At 32.9% G+C, this 22,277-nt stretch overlaps 6 protein-coding genes across 8 annotated transcripts; 2 read left to right on the forward strand and 4 right to left on the reverse strand.

The window, feature by feature from the left end:
- The first annotated feature begins 1,829 nt into the window (after positions 1–1,829).
- On the forward strand, positions 1,830–3,049 carry LOC113787715 (uncharacterized). Its single transcript, XM_027336832.2, has 3 exons — positions 1,830–1,938; positions 2,023–2,101; positions 2,233–3,049. Exons 1-3 carry the CDS (start codon positions 1,915–1,917, stop codon positions 2,883–2,885), a joined length of 756 nt encoding a protein of 251 aa, XP_027192633.1. The 5' UTR covers positions 1,830–1,914; the 3' UTR covers positions 2,886–3,049.
- A 206-nt stretch (positions 3,050–3,255) lies between these two features.
- LOC101509445 (ABC transporter I family member 1) lies at positions 3,256–7,702 on the reverse strand. 2 transcript variants are annotated; one of them, XM_004507660.4, is made up of 3 exons: positions 7,519–7,702; positions 7,252–7,330; positions 3,256–4,222 (listed from the first exon to the last, which is right to left on the reverse strand). In XM_004507660.4, the coding sequence occupies exon 3, from the start codon at positions 4,188–4,190 to the stop codon at positions 3,501–3,503; it is 690 nt and encodes a 229-aa protein (XP_004507717.1). In that variant the 5' UTR covers positions 4,191–4,222; positions 7,252–7,330; positions 7,519–7,702; the 3' UTR covers positions 3,256–3,500. The 2 variants fall into 2 exon arrangements, with proteins under 2 accessions (XP_004507717.1, XP_012573442.1); XM_012717988.3 differs by lacking the exons at positions 7,252–7,330; positions 7,519–7,702 and adding an exon at positions 4,967–5,108.
- LOC140918682 (tRNA pseudouridine synthase 1-like) lies at positions 5,229–7,243 on the reverse strand. Its single transcript, XM_073363397.1, has one exon. The coding sequence runs from the start codon at positions 5,922–5,924 to the stop codon at positions 5,229–5,231; it is 696 nt and encodes a 231-aa protein (XP_073219498.1). The 5' UTR covers positions 5,925–7,243.
- A 157-nt stretch (positions 7,703–7,859) lies between the features above and the next one.
- On the forward strand, positions 7,860–10,534 carry LOC101509981 (uncharacterized). 2 transcript variants are annotated; one of them, XM_004507662.4, is made up of 3 exons: positions 7,860–8,091; positions 8,637–9,892; positions 10,001–10,534. In XM_004507662.4, exons 2-3 carry the CDS (start codon positions 8,685–8,687, stop codon positions 10,308–10,310), a joined length of 1,518 nt encoding a protein of 505 aa, XP_004507719.1. In that variant the 5' UTR covers positions 7,860–8,091; positions 8,637–8,684; the 3' UTR covers positions 10,311–10,534. The 2 variants fall into 2 exon arrangements, with proteins under 2 accessions (XP_004507719.1, XP_004507720.1); XM_004507663.4 differs by having other exon boundaries at positions 7,861–8,091; positions 8,698–9,892.
- Positions 10,535–11,231: 697 nt separating this feature from the next.
- On the reverse strand, positions 11,232–14,758 carry LOC113787569 (secreted RxLR effector protein 161-like). Its single transcript, XM_073363399.1, has one exon. The coding sequence runs from the start codon at positions 12,180–12,182 to the stop codon at positions 11,706–11,708; it is 477 nt and encodes a 158-aa protein (XP_073219500.1). The 5' UTR covers positions 12,183–14,758; the 3' UTR covers positions 11,232–11,705.
- Positions 14,759–14,892: 134 nt separating this feature from the next.
- LOC101510516 (uncharacterized) lies at positions 14,893–16,271 on the reverse strand. The gene has a single exon (XM_004507664.4). The coding sequence runs from the start codon at positions 16,144–16,146 to the stop codon at positions 15,052–15,054; it is 1,095 nt and encodes a 364-aa protein (XP_004507721.1). The 5' UTR covers positions 16,147–16,271; the 3' UTR covers positions 14,893–15,051.
- Positions 16,272–22,277: the final 6,006 nt, after the last annotated feature.

Consider the following 22,277-nt stretch of genomic DNA (forward strand, 5'->3'; position numbering starts at 1 on the left):
AATTATAATAATTACAAACAAAAAAAATTGAGAAGATCAAAATTATTTTATTTTTATTTATTTTTTGTCTAATCTTGATTTGAGATCTGGATTACGGATCACATTTAGTAATTGTCATCTAAAATTATGATTGTAGAGATTAATTAATTATGTAAAATTGTTTGTGTAATATCAACCATTCAATCCTAAAGCAAGGGTTTAGATTTTTTATCGATGAACCTATATGCTATAGTTACACAGCAGATCCAGATCCCTTGTTGACTTTTTGTTGTGCGTTTAGGGTGTACCCTCCCATTCTCGACCATTTCTGAAAACTCCACCCTAAATCATATCTCCATTCCTTTCTCGACAATAGCTCTTGATGCTCCTTAATCTTGAAATGCACCATTTTTTTTCGTGTTGCATGTTTTCTTTTTTGAGGATTTTTGCTCGCTTTCTCTGTTTTATTTTTTATTTTTTTTATAAACAATTACATGCTTTCTCTTTTTCAACATAACCAAGTTGACGATTTTAATAATTCTATAAAAAAATTAATTCTTTTGCAAACACTTCAAATTCTAATACTATTAAAATGATTCTATAAATTATCTTTAAGTCTTAATTTAAAAATATATAATGATTTAAAAATATATGAATACTCTTTCAATAAAAATATATGAACTCAACGTATTTTATTTAATATAACATTACTAGTTTTTAAAAAAATAAAATTAAAGATAAAAATAAAAATAAAATAAAATCCAACAAATTAAAATATCTTTTATATTCTAATTATATTTTCTTCACTAGTGTAATTGTGTTATAGGATATTTGACATCACCAAAAAAATTCTTAATTTATTATTTCAAATAAGTTGTCTCACCTTATAGATCGTTAGATACGATACATTTAAAAATATTTATCATATTAAATAGATAAGTCGTCTCGCTTTTTTTAAGTATATATTTTGATCCTAAAAATAGATAAGACATTCTTTTAAGATCAAATTATCTATTTTTAATGATCAAATTGACTCCCTTTTTTAAGTATTATTAGAGATCTAATTATTCATTTTCTTATCATGGTTGAGATAAGGTATAAGTTGTCTCGGTTTTTTCTCGAGTAATAAAAATTGTTTTCATTTTTTCAATGACCAAATTAAACCTCACAATTTTTTCTCCAGTAATAAACCTTACTACTAAAGTACTAACATTCTTCTCTCCCGTGACATATATAATAACTAATAACATAACATTCACCTAAAAAAATTTCACTCCATTTCTGTTTTCTAATATTTTATTTTCTTCAAACTAAATTAGATTTAATGAGACATTTGTCAATCACAATTAGTTGATTGTATAAATTAGACATTTTCTTATGGCTTAAAGAATCAAAAGTTTCCTATCCTAAAAATCAATATAAAATTAGGTTAAGTTATTTAATTGTAAAATCACTACTATTTATATCTGTTATATATTATATCTGTAAAAAAAAATGTTATAATATTATTTGTACAAATATAGTAAATTTCCTTACAAATGGTGATATTAGATTGAACACATATATCAACCTATTTTACTTGTGCATACAAATTAAAGATATTTGGTTTTATAATAAAAAAAAATAGCGTGTATCTTCAAAGATACTTATTTTCTGAGATGCTCAAAATATTACTTGTTTATTATTGACAACAATAATAGTAATTTTGAGCACAAATAACTATAATTTCGTGTAAAAGATATTTTGATGGGATTGAATTTAAAAATTGTCAACTATATTTTTCTATGTTTCTTATATAAAAAAACTCAATTACATATTTCTTATTTATGTCATGATTCTCTTTCCTATAATATGTCTTTCCTATAAGTCAATCTCACTATTTATAGACTTGTTATTCCTCATCAATAAAAAGTCTGTGACACTTTACCCTAACTAATGGAGGACAATATTGAATTTTCGGTAAGCAAGTTTTATCACTATGGTTTTGTCCATACAAAGCTTCATGTTTATTATTGATTATTTTCATACCTTTCATATAATCAGATTTCTACTTTGAAAGTTGATTTGGGATGCACAAAGGGTTGTCCCACGGATGTGACCAACATGTTGCAACAACTGAAAGGTACGTTTGGTTTTGTTCTATACATATTTTTTGTAGTCCTCTTAGATTTCTATGTAGTTGATGATTTCCTGATGGTTTATTTTTTTAAAAATATTTAATTTATTTAATTAAATTGTAAAACTTGTAAACAGGAGTGAAATCTATATCCATTGATCCAAATCAAGGGAATGTAACAGTTGTTGGTAATGTAAATCCTATGATGCTAATCAAAATTCTTCAAAAGATGGGTAAAAAGGCACAACTTTGGTCTTTTGACAAAAAACCAAAGAAAAAGAGTGTTGGTTCTCATCACAGACAGAAACATCATTCTCACTGTTGTCATGAGAGTAGTAACATCGAGGATGAGTCTGAAACCGTTCATTATGATCGTATTAAACATAGGACACATCACTATGAAAGGAGCAAGACAAAACATGACCAAGATAACATGTTTGGTTTTGGTAATCAACATCAACATGCACCACAATCTCAACCACAGGTTAGTGGATATCATCCACCAATGTCAGGGCCCAACTACCAACAACAGTTCTCAGGATATAATAACCATCATCCAACAATGTCTTGGAACCAACCTCAACATGTGACATTTCCAAGGCCACCATCAATGTATCCAATATCAAGGCCTCCCTATGGTTACTATGGACAAGGTCATCCCTCATGGCCCAATTATGGACAGGGTCAGCCTGCATGGCCCACTAATGAACATTATGGCTCAAGGTTGCCAGGATACAATCCCATGATCCACTACAACAGTTATGCAGACAATTATCGCTATACTATGTAGATTTAGAATAAATATGTAGTTATTACATGTTTTACTATGTTTTACCTTTAAGGCATTTTTTTGAATACTAGTTTTATTTTATATTATCCAGTTCTGTTACCAACGATTTCATTTGCTAATGCTACTAAGCTACTTCTAATATATACAACTATATTTTTCCCCCATTTTTAGTGTACATAATTTCCATTACAATCAATGTATATCAGTGGGGAAACAAATTGTATAAATGAATTTGATACACTCAAGTAGGCGTGTCAGCGTAGTATCAAATAAATTCCATCATATTTATACTTTAGTGCAAAAGCTGTGAATTTCTTTTTGTACCAACCAACACAACATTTTCTTAGTTTATTTTATTCAATTTAGAAGATAAACAATTATCACATTCTTAGCATAACATCCTACAAAAAGTTAATTGCAGGGACTCTTAAATATTGTATGGAAGATACAGGCATCATGCTGCCAGTTTTCAAATGTACCACTATGTCTGTTATACAAAGACAACTACATTGCGAGTCCGGAGTGAATGAAATGTTACAAATGACATTTCCATTAAATAATTCAATAACTTAATCCCATCTTGATGTAATATGAAAATAAAAAGAATAATAAGAATTAACTAATATCCATCCGGTCAAGCATATCTACAAATGTCATCCTCCTTGGAAACCTTGGTGGCAGCCTCATAATCATGGAATCTTCTATCTCAATGGGTAAATGAGTCGCCACAATCACAATTCCTCCTTGTTTCCTGTGTTCTGCAATAATGTACTCGAGTAACTTTACACCTTCATCATCTAACGCAACTGAAGGCTCATCAAGTAACCATATGGGGCGATCAATTGCGAGCATTCTGGCAAGTTGCAATCTTTTCCTTTGGCCCATTGAAAGCACCTTTGGCTTTTCCTTGGCCAATTTTCCTAGTCCCATCACCTCAAGTGCAGGCATAGCCTTCCCGTGCTTGCCTTCAAGAAGTTCAAACCACTGAATATTGTCCAGAACTGTAAATTTATCTGTAATTGCATCTTTGAGAGTGACCCAGTTAAGCTGAAGCTTATACTGATGAAAGATTGTTGATTTTTGAATGTCATGGCCATTCCAAAGGATTTCGCCTGCAGAAGGACGAGAAAAACCAGCTAGCATGCGCAAGAAAGTTGACTTTCCTGAGCCATTTGCACCTGTTAGCACAAGTGCTCCTCCATCATGAAGAGAGAGATTCACATTAGACAGAACTTGCTGGGCATTTCTCATACAAGAGACATTGTTAAGGAGGAGACGAGGCAATGGGGGTTTTCTTACAGACATCAAGTTTAACAAGTGAAAACTGCTGCCAATATCTGCAAATTCAGATTAATGCTTACTGATCCTTAAATTTTTGTTGATACTGCAAGTTCAGTGTAACTTCTTAAAAAAATATTACTAATTGAAGCAAAACAATTCCGACTTCATGAAAAGTGACTCAACATCACACAACAAATATGCCATTGTGTCATACAAAAATTTTAATACTACATAAATGTAGAACATTTAAATTACTTCTGATGCTCAAGGATTTTCATCAGTCCCAAATAAAGGCGAACTTTGGGTTAAGTGGCATGATAAATCTATGTTGTCAATCGCGCCAGTTAGATAAATAATGTTTTTGTTTTTCTTTTTACATTTTTAAGTTAAATTACAAATGCACACATATAACTACAAACAGAACAGATCCTAAGTTACACTAGAGATCCTTTCACAACATTCTAGCTTTCCATTTCATCAATAAGTTCTTAATGAATTCATGTAACAAGTGCTATCCCTAGTTTTTCTAGACTGTTTCTTCTTGTTTTGCAAGTTCGACAAACAAATAATCGGTATCATATATAACCTAAAAATTGAACTTTTGGTTTCTAATTTGCTATATGAATTCCAATTAAATTACGAAATGAGGGAGGAACTATAGAAATGGATTTAAAGTGTTGAATTAAACAATGCATACAGATAATTTATGAAACATCAACTACTTCAAAATAAAATTTTCAGCAAAAAAAAAGGAGAACATAAGAGAGTGAAACAAAGCTAGTCATAAGAAAAAGTATTACCAGAAGCAAGAGAATGCAGAAACGTGAGACAATGGTTACAACCAAATGAAAGAGGCGAACAACCTTAAACCCTCGTTTTTTCAATCATAACTGAAACAAAAGAAACTCCATTCGAGAAAGAACGAAGTGGGTGTTTTCTTTTGGGCCCCCGAATTCAACGGATACGGGTTTCGGACATTTCGCTTTTGTATTTGTATAAGCCTTTTCCCAAATAATTTACCCAAAAAAAGCCTCTGCCCAAGATAGTTGAACAAAAAAAAAACTACCCAACAGTGTTGCTTGCGTCAAATGAAATAATGAAACGTTTAGCAGAAGGATCCTCGGGTTTTATTCTGGTCGTGAAGTTATGGAAGTTATGAGTTCCCACATAACTCTTCAAAATCTTGTTAAATCTCTCCCTCTCCTTCTCACCATAACAAAACTCACTTCGTTTAGCAGGTGTATCCTCTCCGTTCACTTTTTCTTCCTCGAGAACAGCTGAATTATTCTCAGATCCACCATTTAAAGGAGAAACCTCATCCTGACCAGAAACCACAGTCTCGAAACTAGTTTTAGAGTTTACATCTTCAACTGAAACCTTACCCTCGTTGTCATTAATGGATTCTTTATTTGAACGATTATCATCACCTTTGTCTGTGGTCTCAACATCCATAGCTTCTAGCTCCAGATTGCGCTTACTATTACCAACCAAACCTTCCACCTTTCGGCCTCTCTCAGAACACTCCAAACACTTAACAAGCTCATTTTCAGACCCCAAACTAGCCAGTACAGTCTCTCTATCACGATGACAGCATGGATCAAGAGCAAACACAGGGATGAGATAGACATACCTCCTCCTGTCACAGAACTTCTTGGCACTAAAAGAAGCTGTCACCCGCTTATAACCAAAGATCCGTATCTGAGATGGAAGGTTTGAATTAAGGCGGTCAACAAAGATCAAATTATCTCTAGTTTTCATAGTGCTCGGTGCAGATAATTTGATTGTCTAACTCATTGTTTGATAAGTGGTTGATGGTTGTGGAATAGGGACATTTATAATTTATAATTTAATGTTAAAATTTTGATTGCTTATAGAGCTCACTGCCGATTTTGATTTTTTTTTATAAGTGCTCCTTACATTCTAATATTTAGTATTTCTGCATTACTGCCTTACCAGTTTTATTTTCTCTCTTTTGTGAAGCAATATCATGATTGGTCATATCCTCCAACTCATTAAAATGCATCAATTATCCACCAGAATATTTGCCACAGATCAAATTCATAAGCAAACTAAAATGCAGAAGGAGGCAAACATTTGTTGAACCCATTTGCTGTTATGATCTAAAAGCAATTGACGGGAAATTTTAATATATATTATTCGAGTTTGTCATGTTTTGTTTTCAAAGTTACTTATGATGCACGGAAACCAAATAAGCTCTTGTTGTTACCATTTAAAGGTTGTGAAATGATTAGCTCCGGTGGCATACTAAAATTTTGGCTGTTCCTTCGTTGATAGAAATTTAATAATTTGCTTTATCACTTATATGTATGCGAATTTTAAGAATAAACAATAAAGCAATCTTTCATTTTTCTCTCATCCCAATTATTACTCATCGCATGAAAAGGTATATTGTAGTGGTGAAGAAAAGGAGAAAATTTGACATGCAACCATTAAGAATGCACAAAACACACAACCCTAAATTCTCGGATAAAAATGAAGGAAAATTTAAATTTGATATCATTGTTCGCAGTGGCGGACTTGACTAAGAAGCTTCGGGTGACCGACATAAAAATGCAACACAAAAACTCAAACAAAAATGCAAAAAAAACTCAAACACCTTATGTGCAATAAAAAAACTCAAACACCTTATGTGCAACAAAAAAACTCAAAACACTTTATATCGACATAAAATCAAAAACCTTATGTGCAACACAAAAACTTTAAACAAAAATCAGCACTAACGTCTAATTCAAACTCCAAATTAAAGCTCCAAACTCAACACTAACAAAATAAGCTTTAAGCTAACTGAACAACATAAGCAAAAAGTAGAATTCCACAAAAATATCGGGTACTGACATATAAGTTAAATTCTTAGGATAGGTAAAACTCAACAATAGGAAGAACTCAAAACTGACACAGGAGCGACGAACTAAGAAAAATTGAAATAAAAACTAACAGAGTCAGAGGAGCGACGAAGTATCAAAACTAACTAACAGAGGAGCGACGATTCAAACTAACTAACAGAATTCCAAATCAAAACTAACAAACAAAAATCAGCACTAACTAACAAAATAGAAATCCGAACCTTTTGAACAAAGCAGCAACGTGAGGTGGCCGCGCTTCGTGATTTCTGAATCTGAATCTGGAGGAGGGAGAGAGGAAGGCTGGAATAGAGAGGAAGAAAGGGAAAACTGAATTAGGTTTAGGTATTGTTGTAATTTTTTAGTTTTAATAAGGGCATAACAGAAGGAGGTGCAGTCCCAAACAAAATCAACTTCATTCGGCAAACAAGATTACAAAAATATAAACAGAATCGTAAACTGAGACGATTTGGAAAGAGAATGTAACTTACTTTGCTACTGCGAATGCGGGGAAAACTGAATGCGACTTGATTTTCTCTTTCTCTAAAGGAAATTGCGAACTGAAATCACGAATTTAGGAGAGTGAATGCAGAGGGGAAACGAGGAGATGAGATTTTGAGTTACTCGAAATGAATTTAGAAATTAAGGTTCTTGAGTTTTGTAAATATTTATTAATAATAAACATTTATTTTATTTTTATTGTCAAATATTTATTTTTGTTATGAATAAATATGTGTTCCGTTTTTTTATGTATGTGTTATAAATATTTATCTGACTTTTTTTTTACATATTTATTTTTACATATTTATTTTGTTCAACTATCTTGGGCAGAGGCTTTTTTTGGGTAAATTATTTGGGAAAAGGCTTATACAAATACAAAAGCGAAATGTCCGAAACCCGTATCCGTTGAATTCGGGGGCCCAAAAGAAAACACCCACTTCGTTCTTTCTCGAATGGAGTTTCTTTTGTTTCAGTTATGATTGAAAAAACGAGGGTTTAAGGTTGTTCGCCTCTTTCATTTGGTTGTAACCATTGTCTCACGTTTCTGCATTCTCTTGCTTCTGGTAATACTTTTTCTTATGACTAGCTTTGTTTCACTCTCTTATGTTCTCCTTTTTTTTTTGCTGAAAATTTTATTTTGAAGTAGTTGATGTTTCATAAATTATCTGTATGCATTGTTTAATTCAACACTTTAAATCCATTTCTATAGTTCCTCCCTCATTTCGTAATTTAATTGGAATTCATATAGCAAATTAGAAACCAAAAGTTCAATTTTTAGGTTATATATGATACCGATTATTTGTTTGTCGAACTTGCAAAACAAGAAGAAACAGTCTAGAAAAACTAGGGATAGCACTTGTTACATGAATTCATTAAGAACTTATTGATGAAATGGAAAGCTAGAATGTTGTGAAAGGATCTCTAGTGTAACTTAGGATCTGTTCTGTTTGTAGTTATATGTGTGCATTTGTAATTTAACTTAAAAATGTAAAAAGAAAAACAAAAACATTATTTATCTAACTGGCGCGATTGACAACATAGATGTATCATCTGTAGTATAAGTTAGGATCTGTTTGCATCTGTATTAATGTATCAAGCTGTCGTTTAGGTTTGTGGCATTGGGTTCTACCAGACATATTCTTATCACTTATAAATAATGGAAAACTCAGATAAATGTCCGTCAAGTTTATCCCCACTGCCGCCAACTCCAGTAATTGCAGAAGAGCCACAGACCAAGAAAGCGAAGATGTCTACCACAACTTCTGATGATGAAGAATGCACAGCTGCTGCAGGTACCAAGGTAAGATACAAGCGCCGTAAGGTAGCTATTTTATTTGCATACTGTGGCGTTGGTTATCAGGGTATGCAGAAAAACCCTGGTGCAAAGACCATTGAAGGTGAAATAGAAGAAGCCTTATATGTGTCTGGAGCTGTCCCTGAACAGGATCGCGGAATGTCTAAACGGTATGACTGGGCTCGGTCAGCTAGAACAGATAAAGGAGTTAGTGCTGTTGGCCAGGTTGTCTCGGGTCGGTTCTACATTGATCCGCCTGGCTTTGTTGACCGCCTTAATTCAAACCTTCCATCTCAGATACGGATCTTTGGTTATAAGCGGGTGACAGCTTCTTTTAGTGCCAAGAAGTTCTGTGACAGGAGGAGGTATGTCTATCTCATCCCTGTGTTTGCTCTTGATCCATGCTGTCATCGTGATAGAGAGACTGTACTGGCTAGTTTGGGGTCTGAAAATGAGCTTGTTAAGTGTTTGGAGTGTTCTGAGAGAGGCCGAAAGGTGGAAGGTTTGGTTGGTAATAGTAAGCGCAATCTGGAGCTAGAAGCTATGGATGTTGAGACCACAGACAAAGGTGATGATAATCGTTCAAATAAAGAATCCATTAATGACAACGAGGGTAAGGTTTCAGTTGAAGATGTAAACTCTAAAACTAGTTTCGAGACTGTGGTTTCTGGTCAGGATGAGGTTTCTCCTTTAAATGGTGGATCTGAGAATAATTCAGCTGTTCTCGAGGAAGAAAAAGTGAACGGAGAGGATACACCTGCTAAACGAAGTGAGTTTTGTTATGGTGAGAAGGAGAGGGAGAGATTTAACAAGATTTTGAAGAGTTATGTGGGAACTCATAACTTCCATAACTTCACGACCAGAATAAAACCCGAGGATCCTTCTGCTAAACGTTTCATTATTTCATTTGACGCAAGCAACACTGTTGTAATTGAGGGCATGGAATTTGTGAAGTGTGAGATTGTGGGACAGAGCTTCATGCTTCATCAAATACGGAAGATGATGGGGCTTGCCGTGGCAATTATGAGAAATTGTGCACCAGAGTCACTTATTGAAAAAGCTTTGCAAACGTGAGTACTGCTAATGGATTATATATTTTATATCCAACTTTCTATTTAAAATAGTGACGATTATCTGATTTTTTTCTTTTCATTTTGATTTATTCTTCCAAAATGCAGGGATGTTAGCATCACTGTGCCTACTGCCCCTGAGGTTGGATTGTATTTGGATGAGTGCTTCTTTACTTCATATAACCAGAAGTGGAAAGATACCCATGAAGAGGTGTCAATGAAAGCATACGAGAAAGAAGCTGAGGACTTCAAAATGAAGTTCATATATTCTCATATTGCTTCCACGGAACAAAAGGAGGGAACTGTTGGCCTATGGTTGCATTCTTTGAACCATAGAAACTATTCAGATCTGCGTGTTGTTGAGGAGGAAGGTGTCGCAAATGAGAAGAAATCTGAAATTGAAGTTGTGGCTGAGTGAACTATTTTCCGGCTGGTCATTGTAGAACTCATTCTTTCTAATCGATTTATGTTTTGCGTTTGACTATTTCAGACTTGTTATATCGATACAGATACGCATCCTATGCAAATTATAGGAAAGAAATGGCATTTTTGTGTCTATTTTCGGTAGACACTAGGAAAGGAAAATGAAAGAAACACCTTATGATTTACATATTATTAATTATTCTATCCTCATTCACCTGATATGACTTGCAAATTTGTATGTGTTGTTTTTATTCTTCCACTTATCATAGCACGTTTAATTTTTATATACTATTCATTGATCTTTTAGGATAATTTCCATAACAAAGTAGAAAGACGGTTTCAACTTAGTGTGTTTTGTTTAATTTGATATTCAAATTTCTTTAATGACATGGTATACCGAGCCACATTTTTGAGTTAATTTTAGCTACTTGACACAATTGAAAGTCACATTTCTCATTAGATCTTTTAAGCATAAATATGTAAGCAGACAAAAAGTAACCAAGGAATAAACAATGTAAATATATTTGACTACCACAATCCATGTTCGCTCAACAACCTGGGTGAATGTTTGAAGCATGAATATGAAATTGAATGGAAGGTTGTTGCTTAACTCGTTTCACACACTAGTCCTCGTATCATTAGTAGAAAGTACCAAATGCAGGATCTGCCAAACCATAAATTGCACTTTTGCAGGTGTGTTCAACCTCCATACCCACTTCCAATCATGTATTGTATCCCATGGTCTAACTATGTGCAGAAGCGAAGAGTACCCAGACGAAGCTTTAGCTGTACAAACACCTTTGGTCCCCTTCACACCCATCCACCACCATGAAGGTTTTCATCCACAATCTTAGGAATAGATAGGCTGTGAGCTAGCAACAAAAGGATTAAAAAGTGTAAAATACGTGATTTGTTGTGTTTCTTGTGTGTCTCAAACAAGATCACACACATTATATTTATAATGAGGTTACAATAATTACATTCAAATACAATAATTACATTCAAATACTAGGGACTTGTATTTGACTAGAAGTTCTACCATTGAACCTAGGAAATTGTACGGTCAAAGAATAATAAATCATATTTTGAATTCTAACACTCCTCCTCAAGCTGAAGCATACATATCATATGCACCAAGCTTGTTACATATAGATTCAACTCGAGGACCCCTAAGTGACTTAGTGAATATGTCAGCCAATTGATCACTTGATCCAACAAAGTTAGTTGTGATTTCTCCGGAAAGAACTTTGTCTCTTACAAGATGACAATCAATTTCTATGTGCTTTGTTCTTTCATGGAAGACCCGATTGAAAGCAATATGAAGTGCAGCTTGGTTATCACAAGTTAGTTTCATTACATTGACATCTCCTAACTTGAGTTGTTTGAGTAACTATTTTAGCCATGTAAGTTCACAAGCCATTGCAGCCATAGCACGATATTCCGCTTCTGCGCTCGATCTTGCGACTATGTTTTGCTTCTTGCTCTGCCATGATATCAAATTACCTCCAACAAGGACCCCATACCCAGAAGTGGATCTTCTATCTGACGATGACCCTGCCCAATCAGCATTAGAGTAGCCAACAACACCGGAATTACCGTTGTGTTCATAAAGCAATCCTTTTCCTGGTGCATTCTTGATATACCTAAGAATATGAATCACAACATTCCAGTGACTATCACATGGAGCACTCAGAAACTGACTTACTACACTTACAACAAATGTAATATTAGGTCTATTTAGTGTAAGATAATTAAGTTTGCCAACAAGTCGTCGATATCTACCAGGGTCTTGCAATGGCTCCCCCTGACCTGGTAGGAGCTTGACATTAGGATCCATAGGAGTATCACGCAGGCGACAATCAAGCATGCCTGTTTCTTCAAGTATATCAAGGGCATATTTTTGCTGAGTAATTGTTATACCTGTCTTAGACTGAGCAACCTCAATCCCAAAAAAATATTTTAGCGGCCCCAAATCTTTAGTTTGAAAGTTTTGAGACAAATGTTGTTTGAGCTGATGAATACCAACCTGGTCATTACCTATGATGATGATGTCGTCAACATAGACAAGCAGGTAGATGCAAGTGGTTGGTGAAGAGTGCAAGAAGAAAACCAAGTCATCAACTTCACATCTAGTCGTACCATACTCCTGGAGCACGGTACTAAACCTCCCAAACCAAGCACGGAGAGATTGTTTCAGGCCATATAGAGATCGACGTAATCAACATACCAAGTGAGAGGAAAAACTAACAGTGAAGCCTGGTGGTTGTGCCATATACACCTCCTCTTGTAACTCTCCATGCAGAAAGGCATTTTTTATGTCTAATTGATGGAGTGGCCAATGGTGAATAGCAGCTATGGCAAGAAAAAGTCAGACGGATGCGATTTTGGCAATCGGAGAAAAGGTATCCCCATAGTCAAGACCAAAGATCTGTGTGTATCCTTTTGCCACAAGACGAGCTTTTAAGTGATCAATCTTTCCATCAGGCCCAACTTTGACTGTATAGACTCAGCGACACCCCACTGTGGTTTTGCCATCAGGTACCGGTACTAAATCCCATGTCCCGTTGGAGTGCAAAGCAGTCATTTCATCTATCATTGCTTGTCGCCAGCCAGGATCAGACATAGCTTCACCTGTAGTTTTCCGAATAGACACAGAATCCAAGGAAGCCACAAAAACATAATAGGATGTAGATAATTGATTGTAATTCAAATGACAAGCATATATAGGATTAGGATTTTGAGATGACCTGTTACCTTTACGCAGAGCAATGGGTAGCTCTGGTGTAGGATGCAGAGAGTGAGAGTCTGGTAGAGCAGGGGATGAGTCTTGAGGAGCGGGTGGTGGACGAGGCCTCCGTTGGTAGGTGCGTAGGGTGGTGCTAGAGACAGGGGTGGGAATGGAGACAGAGGTGGGTGCAATGGGGAGATTAAGGACCTCTGAAGAGAGAGATTGTGATTGATTAGAATCATTGAACTCTTTTGCAGTAGAGAGAAAGAAGGGGCGAGTCTCAAAGAAACTGACATCGGCAGAGACAAAGTATCATCGAAGATCTGGGGAATAGCACCGATAACCTTTCTGCAGACGAGAGTAGCCGAGAAAAAGACACTTAAGGGATTTTGCAGCCAACTTATCTTTCCCTGGAGTAAGGTCATGAACAAAACATGTGCACCCGAAGATGCGAAGTGGTAGGGTATAAAGATGTTGGGGAAACAAAATAGAATGTGGTACCTTGTTTTGAAAACTAAGTTCTCACAACAGCAGATACAATACGGAACGAAGAGTTGAAAAATAAGAGGTTGCTGAAAAATCACTACATCATGAAAAGACCTGCAGAAGTTCCGTTTAAAAATTATTAAACTCCTTTCTCCCTTCAAAACAGTATAAACTGCAATTAAAAGTTGGAAATAGCAAGTGAAACATGATTTGCATTCAATTCATTCCATTTCCAAATGATGCCTTGGCCTGGGACAATTTGATAAATGATAACCATTTTAACGCCTTAATTGCTATTTGATTATGACCAATTGGAACTTACAAAAAAGGTCTGATAAGTGTTTGGGCAACCCGACCATTCATTACTAGAATTTTCAATTCTTATGATAACCTGTAGATGATAGACAAACAGAAGTATCCTTCTAGATAGACTATTTATGTAAGTTCCCTCTTGAAAGTCATTATTTGTTAGTTTCAGAAAACTTGAGGGGTACACACAGTATAGTTAGTTTGATCCTTGTTGTCCACTTTTCGTTTGATCCCTGGGTATTCACATTCACAGCATGTAAATTAATCTTTTCTTTTACATTTTTATATAGGACCAATCCGTCTTATATTCTACTACTCAGTTTGGAGTTGGTTTTACCTGCATATTTTGTCATCGATATCATAGTTTTCTTTGATTTTGAAAGTTCTGAACTGTATGGATTACTTCACAGATCCGATGAGACCAAAAACACAAATACAGCATCAACTGTGATAAGTACTCATTACCTAGACAAGTATCTTGGGAGTTATAATAAATGATGTAAGATTTCACTCCAAGAAAATGGAGCATCATTATCACTATTACTATAACTATATGTGACAATTAAGAACTTGGTTTATATTTATTTTGTGGACAATACAAAGCATCACTTCTTGGGCACTTCGTATTTCGTTCCAATTTCGCTATATACTGTACCCATTTTCCTATGAATAGTTAAATATGACAACTATCCTACCTATTTATCAAATCCATTAAGTAGAAGATATGTTCAGGTTGAATTTCATTCTTCATTTACAATCTAAGATTGGGTAGTACACTAGTACCAGTTCCATGGACACTACAAACCCAAATATCCCAGGTTCAACCGGTGCATAATCAGAAACATGGAGAAGATGGACCTGAACACACCTCACCCATACTAACAAACAAGTTATGCTTTTGTTTTTCTCAATAACACAGGACAGGAGGAAAAAGAGAACGGATAACCAAATAAATGCATAGTATATTATTTCCAATACGCAATAACATATTTTATAGAGTCAATTTTCAAAGAGAGTAACATTAAAATGACTAATAAGTTATTCACAAAACCCCTTCAAAAGCAAGATAGATTAATGATATGATATAATCAGCCGGGTATGAAGCCAGCAACTACATTGTTACAGGAAAAAGCTATAATAACAAGCTAAAGTCGAGTACATTCAGAAAGAATAAAACAGTAGAAAATTCAAACTTGTATACAATATAACACAATTAGTTTCTACCAAGAGGCAGAGATCTGCAAGAATATGTTTCTTTAAAATCAGACTTCCTAGAAGAAGTGAAAATAGAGGCATAAACCTCAGTAGCATTGGCCGGGGCAATATCAGTTGCCTTGAAACGCTTAGCAGCAGCAGCACCGCCATTAACACTCTTGTTACCATTAGCAACTTTCCCATTTCGATCAACTTTAGCAGAAGCCTTCTCCACACCCATAATACCATGCTTAGTTCCACTCAACTTTGACACTTCCAAACCCAAACCATTCACAGCCTCACTATTCTTCACCTTCTTGGTTTTCTTCTCCCTAACCTTAGCTTTCTCCTCCTCCATCTTCTCCCTCAAAACCGCCACCTCTTCTTCATTACCATTGATCACAATCTTATCAACCTCATCAAATTCTTCATGGCAAACCAAACAAGCCGAAGACTTAACCTCCTTCAAAGCCTTAGCACTCAAAACATGACCACAATTCCTCAAAGCGAAAAATTTATACTTCCCATTGAATTCAAGCCCTGCAATAGGGCATTGAAACTTAGCCCCATCATCTTCGCCGTTAATCGAAGAAAGCTTAACCGTAATCATGTCTTTCAAACCCTTGATATACCCAAATTCCTTCGGAAGTTTCTTCCCCAACAAAGCCTCCACCAAAGATACCTTATTGAAGATATTCCCAAGCTTATCGATCACACATGGTTCACGCAACGGTTCATTCGATAGCGCACAGTTCTGCCACTTCGAAAGCCTCTGTTCGTTTGGATCCACCTTGTCTGGTTTCTTTTCCGCGTACATTTTAAGGTAGCAATCGCGTGACTCGGCTCCCGTCGCGCCGCCATCTCCACCGCCGCCGCGGAGGCGTGATTGAAGGACGAGAGTTGAAAGAGGTGCGATACGGGAGGTGGAGAAAACGGTGTTATCGGGGAGAGGTTTGCCATTGAGAGTGAAGTAGAAGGATGATGGAAGGAGGTGTTGTGAATTGGGGAAGAGAGAGAATTTTAGGTCGGAAAGGGTTTGATCGCCGGTAACAGATTTAGGATAAACTTGTTGGTCCGGCGATTGGACTAGGACTTGGAATGATTTAGGATGCATCTTCCTTTTTCCTAGGGTTTGTGAATTGTATTGTGAAACGTAAATCGGAGGTTGAATGATTTTTTAATAGATTCGAAATCGGAACCCTTGATTATAGATTGATCTCTGCCTGCCGGCAACCGACTTTGACGACGGCTTTGATTGGCTGGGCTTATTTTCGATATGGGCTTTGAGTTGAGTTTTTGTATGTATTGGGTTGGGTGAGACAAAGAAAAGAAAAATTTCCCCTGTACCCCCATTTTTATACCTATACCCCCATAATTTTTTGAAAATGACAATTATATCCTTATTAATTCAAAGATTTTTTTTTTTTTTTTTTTAATTTCATCTTTTTCGGAACTACAAAAAAGATTTCCGGTACACACCTTATTTCCGGAGAACTTTTTTCAAGTTTTCCGGTACATTGTTACCGGAAAACTTTAAAAAAGATTTCTGGTGCAGAAGTGAAAAATTGTACTACCGGAAAACTTCATTCCAAAGATTTCCGGTACAGAAGGTGTTTCCAGAAAACTTTCTCAAAAAGATTTCCGGTACTCACCATTTTTTAATTTTTTTTTTAATTTTATTATTTTTATAAATGATAATACATTAGTCAATAATTAACACATCATAAATATTAATTAACACATATAAATATACCATAAATAATTCATAATTAATACACCATAATTAATGATTAATACTCATTTCCATAACAAGATTTATAAATTAGTTAAAATCAAATAAATACTAATTTAATAAAAAAAAGTAAAACAAAAAAATTATTTTAAAAAATATTTAAAAAAAAAATCAAACAAGTACCGGAAAACATGTGGATGAAGTTTTTCGGTGGTTTCCAGAAATGTTACGTTGAAGTTTTCCGGAAACGATGTTTTGTACCGGAAAACTTTTTTCAAGTTTTCCGGAATGAAAGTTGTGTACCGGAAAACTTGAAAGAAGTTTTTCGGAATTTTTTTTTTTGCTTGTTATTTCTGTTCCGGAAATGTTAAATGAAGAAATTAAAAAAAAAATTATATGTATGAGGGTATTTTAGTATTTTTCCTTTACTTTTGGGGTATAGGAATAAATGAGTGGGTACAAGGGAAAATTTTCCAAAGAAAATCAGTATTTTGCGTAAGATTACTACAGTTTAAAAAAAATAAAATCTTTTCTTAAATATTTATTTTCAAGAGTTCTCGTTTATTCATTACAGTTTTTTTTTTAAATAAAATAATCACAAATTTGCATTTGTTTATTAACTATTTAAAATTAAAAACAATCTAAAAATTTATTTACTTAGAAGTTGTTTTGAGTAGTTTTCAAAAAAAAGTCATTATTTATAATTGAATTTCTTTTATAAAAGATAATTTCTAAATAATAGAATACCAAAATATTTTTTTTATAATCTATAACATATATACTGCTCATGTAATTTCACATTAAAATCTTTTTTTTTTATAATATTTTTTTAAAAAAGTGATTATATCAACAAACACAAAACAACTTCAACTTTTGTGTTAAAAATTAAAGAAATAGTCTCTAAATTATTAAATGCCGAAATTACATAATTTATAATCGGTAATAAACATGCCTACACATGAAACCGATTTGAAAAAAAATATTTTATCCACACATATAAATACTAATAAGATTATTGATGGAGTTGAGTTTAGCGGAAGGCTAAGAGTATATTGTTGTGAACTAAAGTTTGAATTTCAATTGAAAACGATATATATTTTGTGTTTGATACGTCTTAAATATGATTATTTCCAATATGATAAACGTATGAGAAAGAAAAAAAAAGAATTGATAATATTTTTTTTAGAAAGGTTATAGAAATTTCTTATGACGTCTCACATGTACAATTTAAAAGTCGTAAAAGACTATTGTAAAAAAATTCTAGTCCCCCATTGATTATAAGGTATAAACATACTTTATAAAAGGTGATATTTCTTATCTCATCTCATGAGTCAATTTTGTAAGAATGAGTTAGTTATAATATTAAAAAATAATATAGTATCAAGAGTCTATCGATTTAAATCATCTATCGTTTATATCCACATATTAAGTCCCACAGTATTGATGTGAAGACTATATAAATTTTATTTTTAATTTAAATATTTTCTCTTCTATAGTTTTTATTAATACTCTAATAAAGATTGCAAGGACATTTGACATGCTTGAGTGCGAGTTCAAATATGTAATGCTCCACTTATGCATCTTAAGTGTGAGTGAATTTCCCCACTTGATTTATTAGAGTTTTAAAAAGAAACATCATATGACATATTTATAAGTTGTTATTTAATATAAAAGAGCTTATAAATAAGTACTTCTATGAAAAACACTTATTCTATAAACGTTTAATTGAATTGTTTATCGAAACATAATCTTATCATAAAGTTTTAACACCGTTTAATTAATTACTAAATTATGTAGATGCACATAAATTTAGTAAAACTCACTTAAATTTATAAAAAAAAAAAAGTTATTAAGAAGAGTTTATTGATAACATAATTCTTTACATGCCAAAATTAAGTAATACTATTTAAGTAATGCTACATATATCTCAACATGAGTAATGCTACTTCTAAATGATTCTGTAAAAAAATAAAAATACTACTTCTAAAATAAAATATTTGTCAAAATTGTATCTGAGATTCCTCACCCAAAAATGGAACCATACATAAAAGCTACATTTATTTAGATCTTTGTTCATCTAATTATCCTAGTATGAGCCATTGTTCGTACTCTAATTTGAAATTAATTGAAGACTTAGACCACCTCACATGTGCCATTCCATTCCAACAATTTTCATTTTTCTAGCTCCGATTCCAAATTTGCCAAGATTAATTATACAAAACTGATTATTTGATAATAATTTTCTATTCTTATCAATGTTATGTAGTGTGTATATATTTTTGTTCATAATTTCACCTGCATCCTAAAGTTGGGATGGCCCTATTTAGTTAGATAAGATAAGACCAAAAGATATATGTAGTCCCAATTGAGCCTCAATCAATGATCAATATCATGGTGCTATGTGCATAATTGCATGGTAGGCCATGCAAATTTATTTTTGAATCAAAGCAATGCCATTTTGTTAATGTGGTCCGTCTACATTTTTTTTTCCTGGAAGAATTGTGAGGTCATAATCTCAAATGGCTAAAATGTAATTATATGGAAGTGGTCCTAAACCATAAATCACCAAGGAATAGAGGTAGACATGCTATCAACCATGCTTTGTGTATTTTTTTTATTTTACCAACTACCCCATTCCCCAACCCCCTTCTTGTTTTTTTTTTTTTTTGTCAGGTTGTGTGTGGTATTCAATTAAATCACATCTTGATATATATTTATTTCTTGATCAAGAGACCACGCTTGGAAATCCATTGATCAATGTATAACTTTGCTTAATTGAATTGATTTGAAGCCACTCCATCTCGATTTCACGTTTACCTCTCCGTCCTTCTATTTACTCCCTCAGTCCCATTTTATAAACGTTTTTTTTAACACATATTAAGAAACGATTAATTTAATTTGTTCATTTGATTTGTTGATGTTTATAAAATATCTTTTGTACGTATGTGAATGAGTTTATCTTTAATTTTTTATCTTTCAAAATATATTAATAGTATTAATAAGAGGAATATTTGAATACAAATAATAAATGAATCTAATAATTTAAATAAGTTTATATTTAATAACAATTTTTTTAATAAAAATGATGTTTTATAATTAGGAGAGAATATATTACAGCGTTAAATAAATTTGTAGTTCATATAAAATTTTAAATTTTCGTTTTTAGTTCACATAAAAAAATTAACATTTTTTAGTTCTTAAAAAATTCTTATGCAAATAGTTTTGGTCTTTGTTGAAATATCGACACATATTTTTGAACCATTTTTTAAAGACATGTTTATAACATTGTAGAAAGTTTATCCAAAAAAATGAGTTTAAAATTCGATTTCTAGATTTATATTTTTGTTTATGACATATACAAAATTTATATTTAATTCACCTCTAATTAAAAAATTTGAATTTTTTGTGCATAATTTTTTTTATAATATTTTAAATATTTTTATAAAAAAAATCATTCAAAAAATTAAAAATACAGTGACAATTAAAAATGTTTCGTAAAGTAAATTACAATTTTTCTTGTTCATACAAAATTAATTAATTTATGTAAAATTGTCAAAATAAAGTATAATTGAGAACGGACGAAGTATTTAGGAATAATTAATTATGTAAAAGAGTGTCTATTAATTAAGGACAAAGTAGTTAATGAACCAGAAAATATAATTATGCAACAAAATGTTAATCGGCATTTCTCAACATGTTAAGTTGTTTTTATATATTTCAAGTTGAGTTTGCTAAGGAATTAACTAGTCTTTTACTTTTTGGACCAATGAAATTAAAAAATGCATGGGAAGTTGATTTAGTTTCCTCCGTAGATGAAGTTATTTGATCAGATTCCTAAGTATGAATAAATGCATGAAACAAAGGAGTACTCCTAGTATGATGTTATTGGAAGTGTACAAGTAATTAAAGGCAATACATATTTTTTAACTCCTAACTCCTAGTTTGGTCCGTCAAATAAAAACTCCTAGTAGTTTGGTGTTCTATACAACATTAATCAGGGGATTATTAATATCACATTCTTGATCATATTTTTCATACGTTTTAAATAAGCATTAAAAAGTTCCACTTAATTTTCCATCCAATGCAATGTATAAATAATAATAATTTTAAGAAAATTTCCTTTACCATAAACTAGTCAATGTCCTAGTTTATCTCCTAGATTTTAGTTTACTAAATTAAACTCTGTATTATAACAGTTTTGAATCAAAGAATTACACTCACTCAAGCACATTTTATAGTTTAGTTTTCCATTTAACATGTTGTTATCTTCGTCGCCATGCATCAGCATCACAAGCAGGAATAGTTTAGCTTTCAATAAGCTGCCAAACAACAAGAGAGATAAATTTCTACAACAATTCACTTTTCTTCCCCCACAACATATCAAATGTTTTCGATGCTCATGCTCATTGGTCTCTGAAATTTCTGCAGTAAAAGGTGTCTTTTGGGTTTGCATTTCACTATTCACAGTTATGAAAATTAACCATTATATTATTTTCAAAGTTTCTATTATGGATGTACTGTTTACAAACTTTAATTAACAAAAGTTATTTATAGGATTTACTCATTGTGAACTATAACATGCATAATAATTTATTTATAAAATTAATAATAATATGCATGTTTGTACATGTGAATTTATTGAGTTATTTTATTTTTCAAAGACTCAAATACAATTAATTAACTAGCTGGATTTAGATTTAGTCAAATTGTGGATCCAATTTATTTGCTTCCCCTGTTTTGACGGTATACCAGAACACAGAACATGAAATCCAAATGTGTCACATTTTTGGTATAAAAATATGACTTGTACAAAACCCTCCAAAATTTGTTAGGTATAATGTTGGCTATTGAGTTTGGTTCAGCTAACAATTATTTTATAGGGTAAAGTAAATAATCTGATTAATAAATTAACAGTACGTATATTATGAATGTATTAAAATAACTGTTGATTTTATGTTGTATTTTACTTTCTAAGCTATAACTCATTTTTTTATGGATCTAAATTAGAACTCATGACATAAGTGCACTCAAACCTTGGACTTTAAGAAAAGTAGGATTCTGATTTATTTTCCATGATTCATGATGTCATTCTTATGATATTTTCACAAACTAGTAACTTCACTGACACCGGGTAAACAAAACAATTGACTCAAATTTATCAACCCCACAGATTCCTTTTCTGGTACCAATAGCATATACCGTTTATTCTACTTGGACAAATTGATTAAATTATTCACCTTGGTTCTCACAAGTGGAATAATAAAAAAGTGTAGACGTACAGGAATTAATTTACACACCAATTAATTTCCAAGCAAGTTAATAAATATTTTCTGCATGGATTAGATTCATAACGTTCAACAATCAAACTAGTTTTTTTTTTTTTTTGTACTAAATTAGTCTAGTATAATATTAATTTGAATCATATACCGGTACAGTAATCTGTAGAACCGTTTAATTTAGAAAAGAAATAACGGTACGTGCTGCTACACCATGCAATCTTAAGATTCCCTACA

Source organism: Cicer arietinum, chromosome 7 (assembly GCF_000331145.2).
Source record: "Cicer arietinum cultivar CDC Frontier isolate Library 1 chromosome 7, Cicar.CDCFrontier_v2.0, whole genome shotgun sequence".
NCBI classification, from domain to species: domain Eukaryota; kingdom Viridiplantae; phylum Streptophyta; class Magnoliopsida; order Fabales; family Fabaceae; genus Cicer; species Cicer arietinum.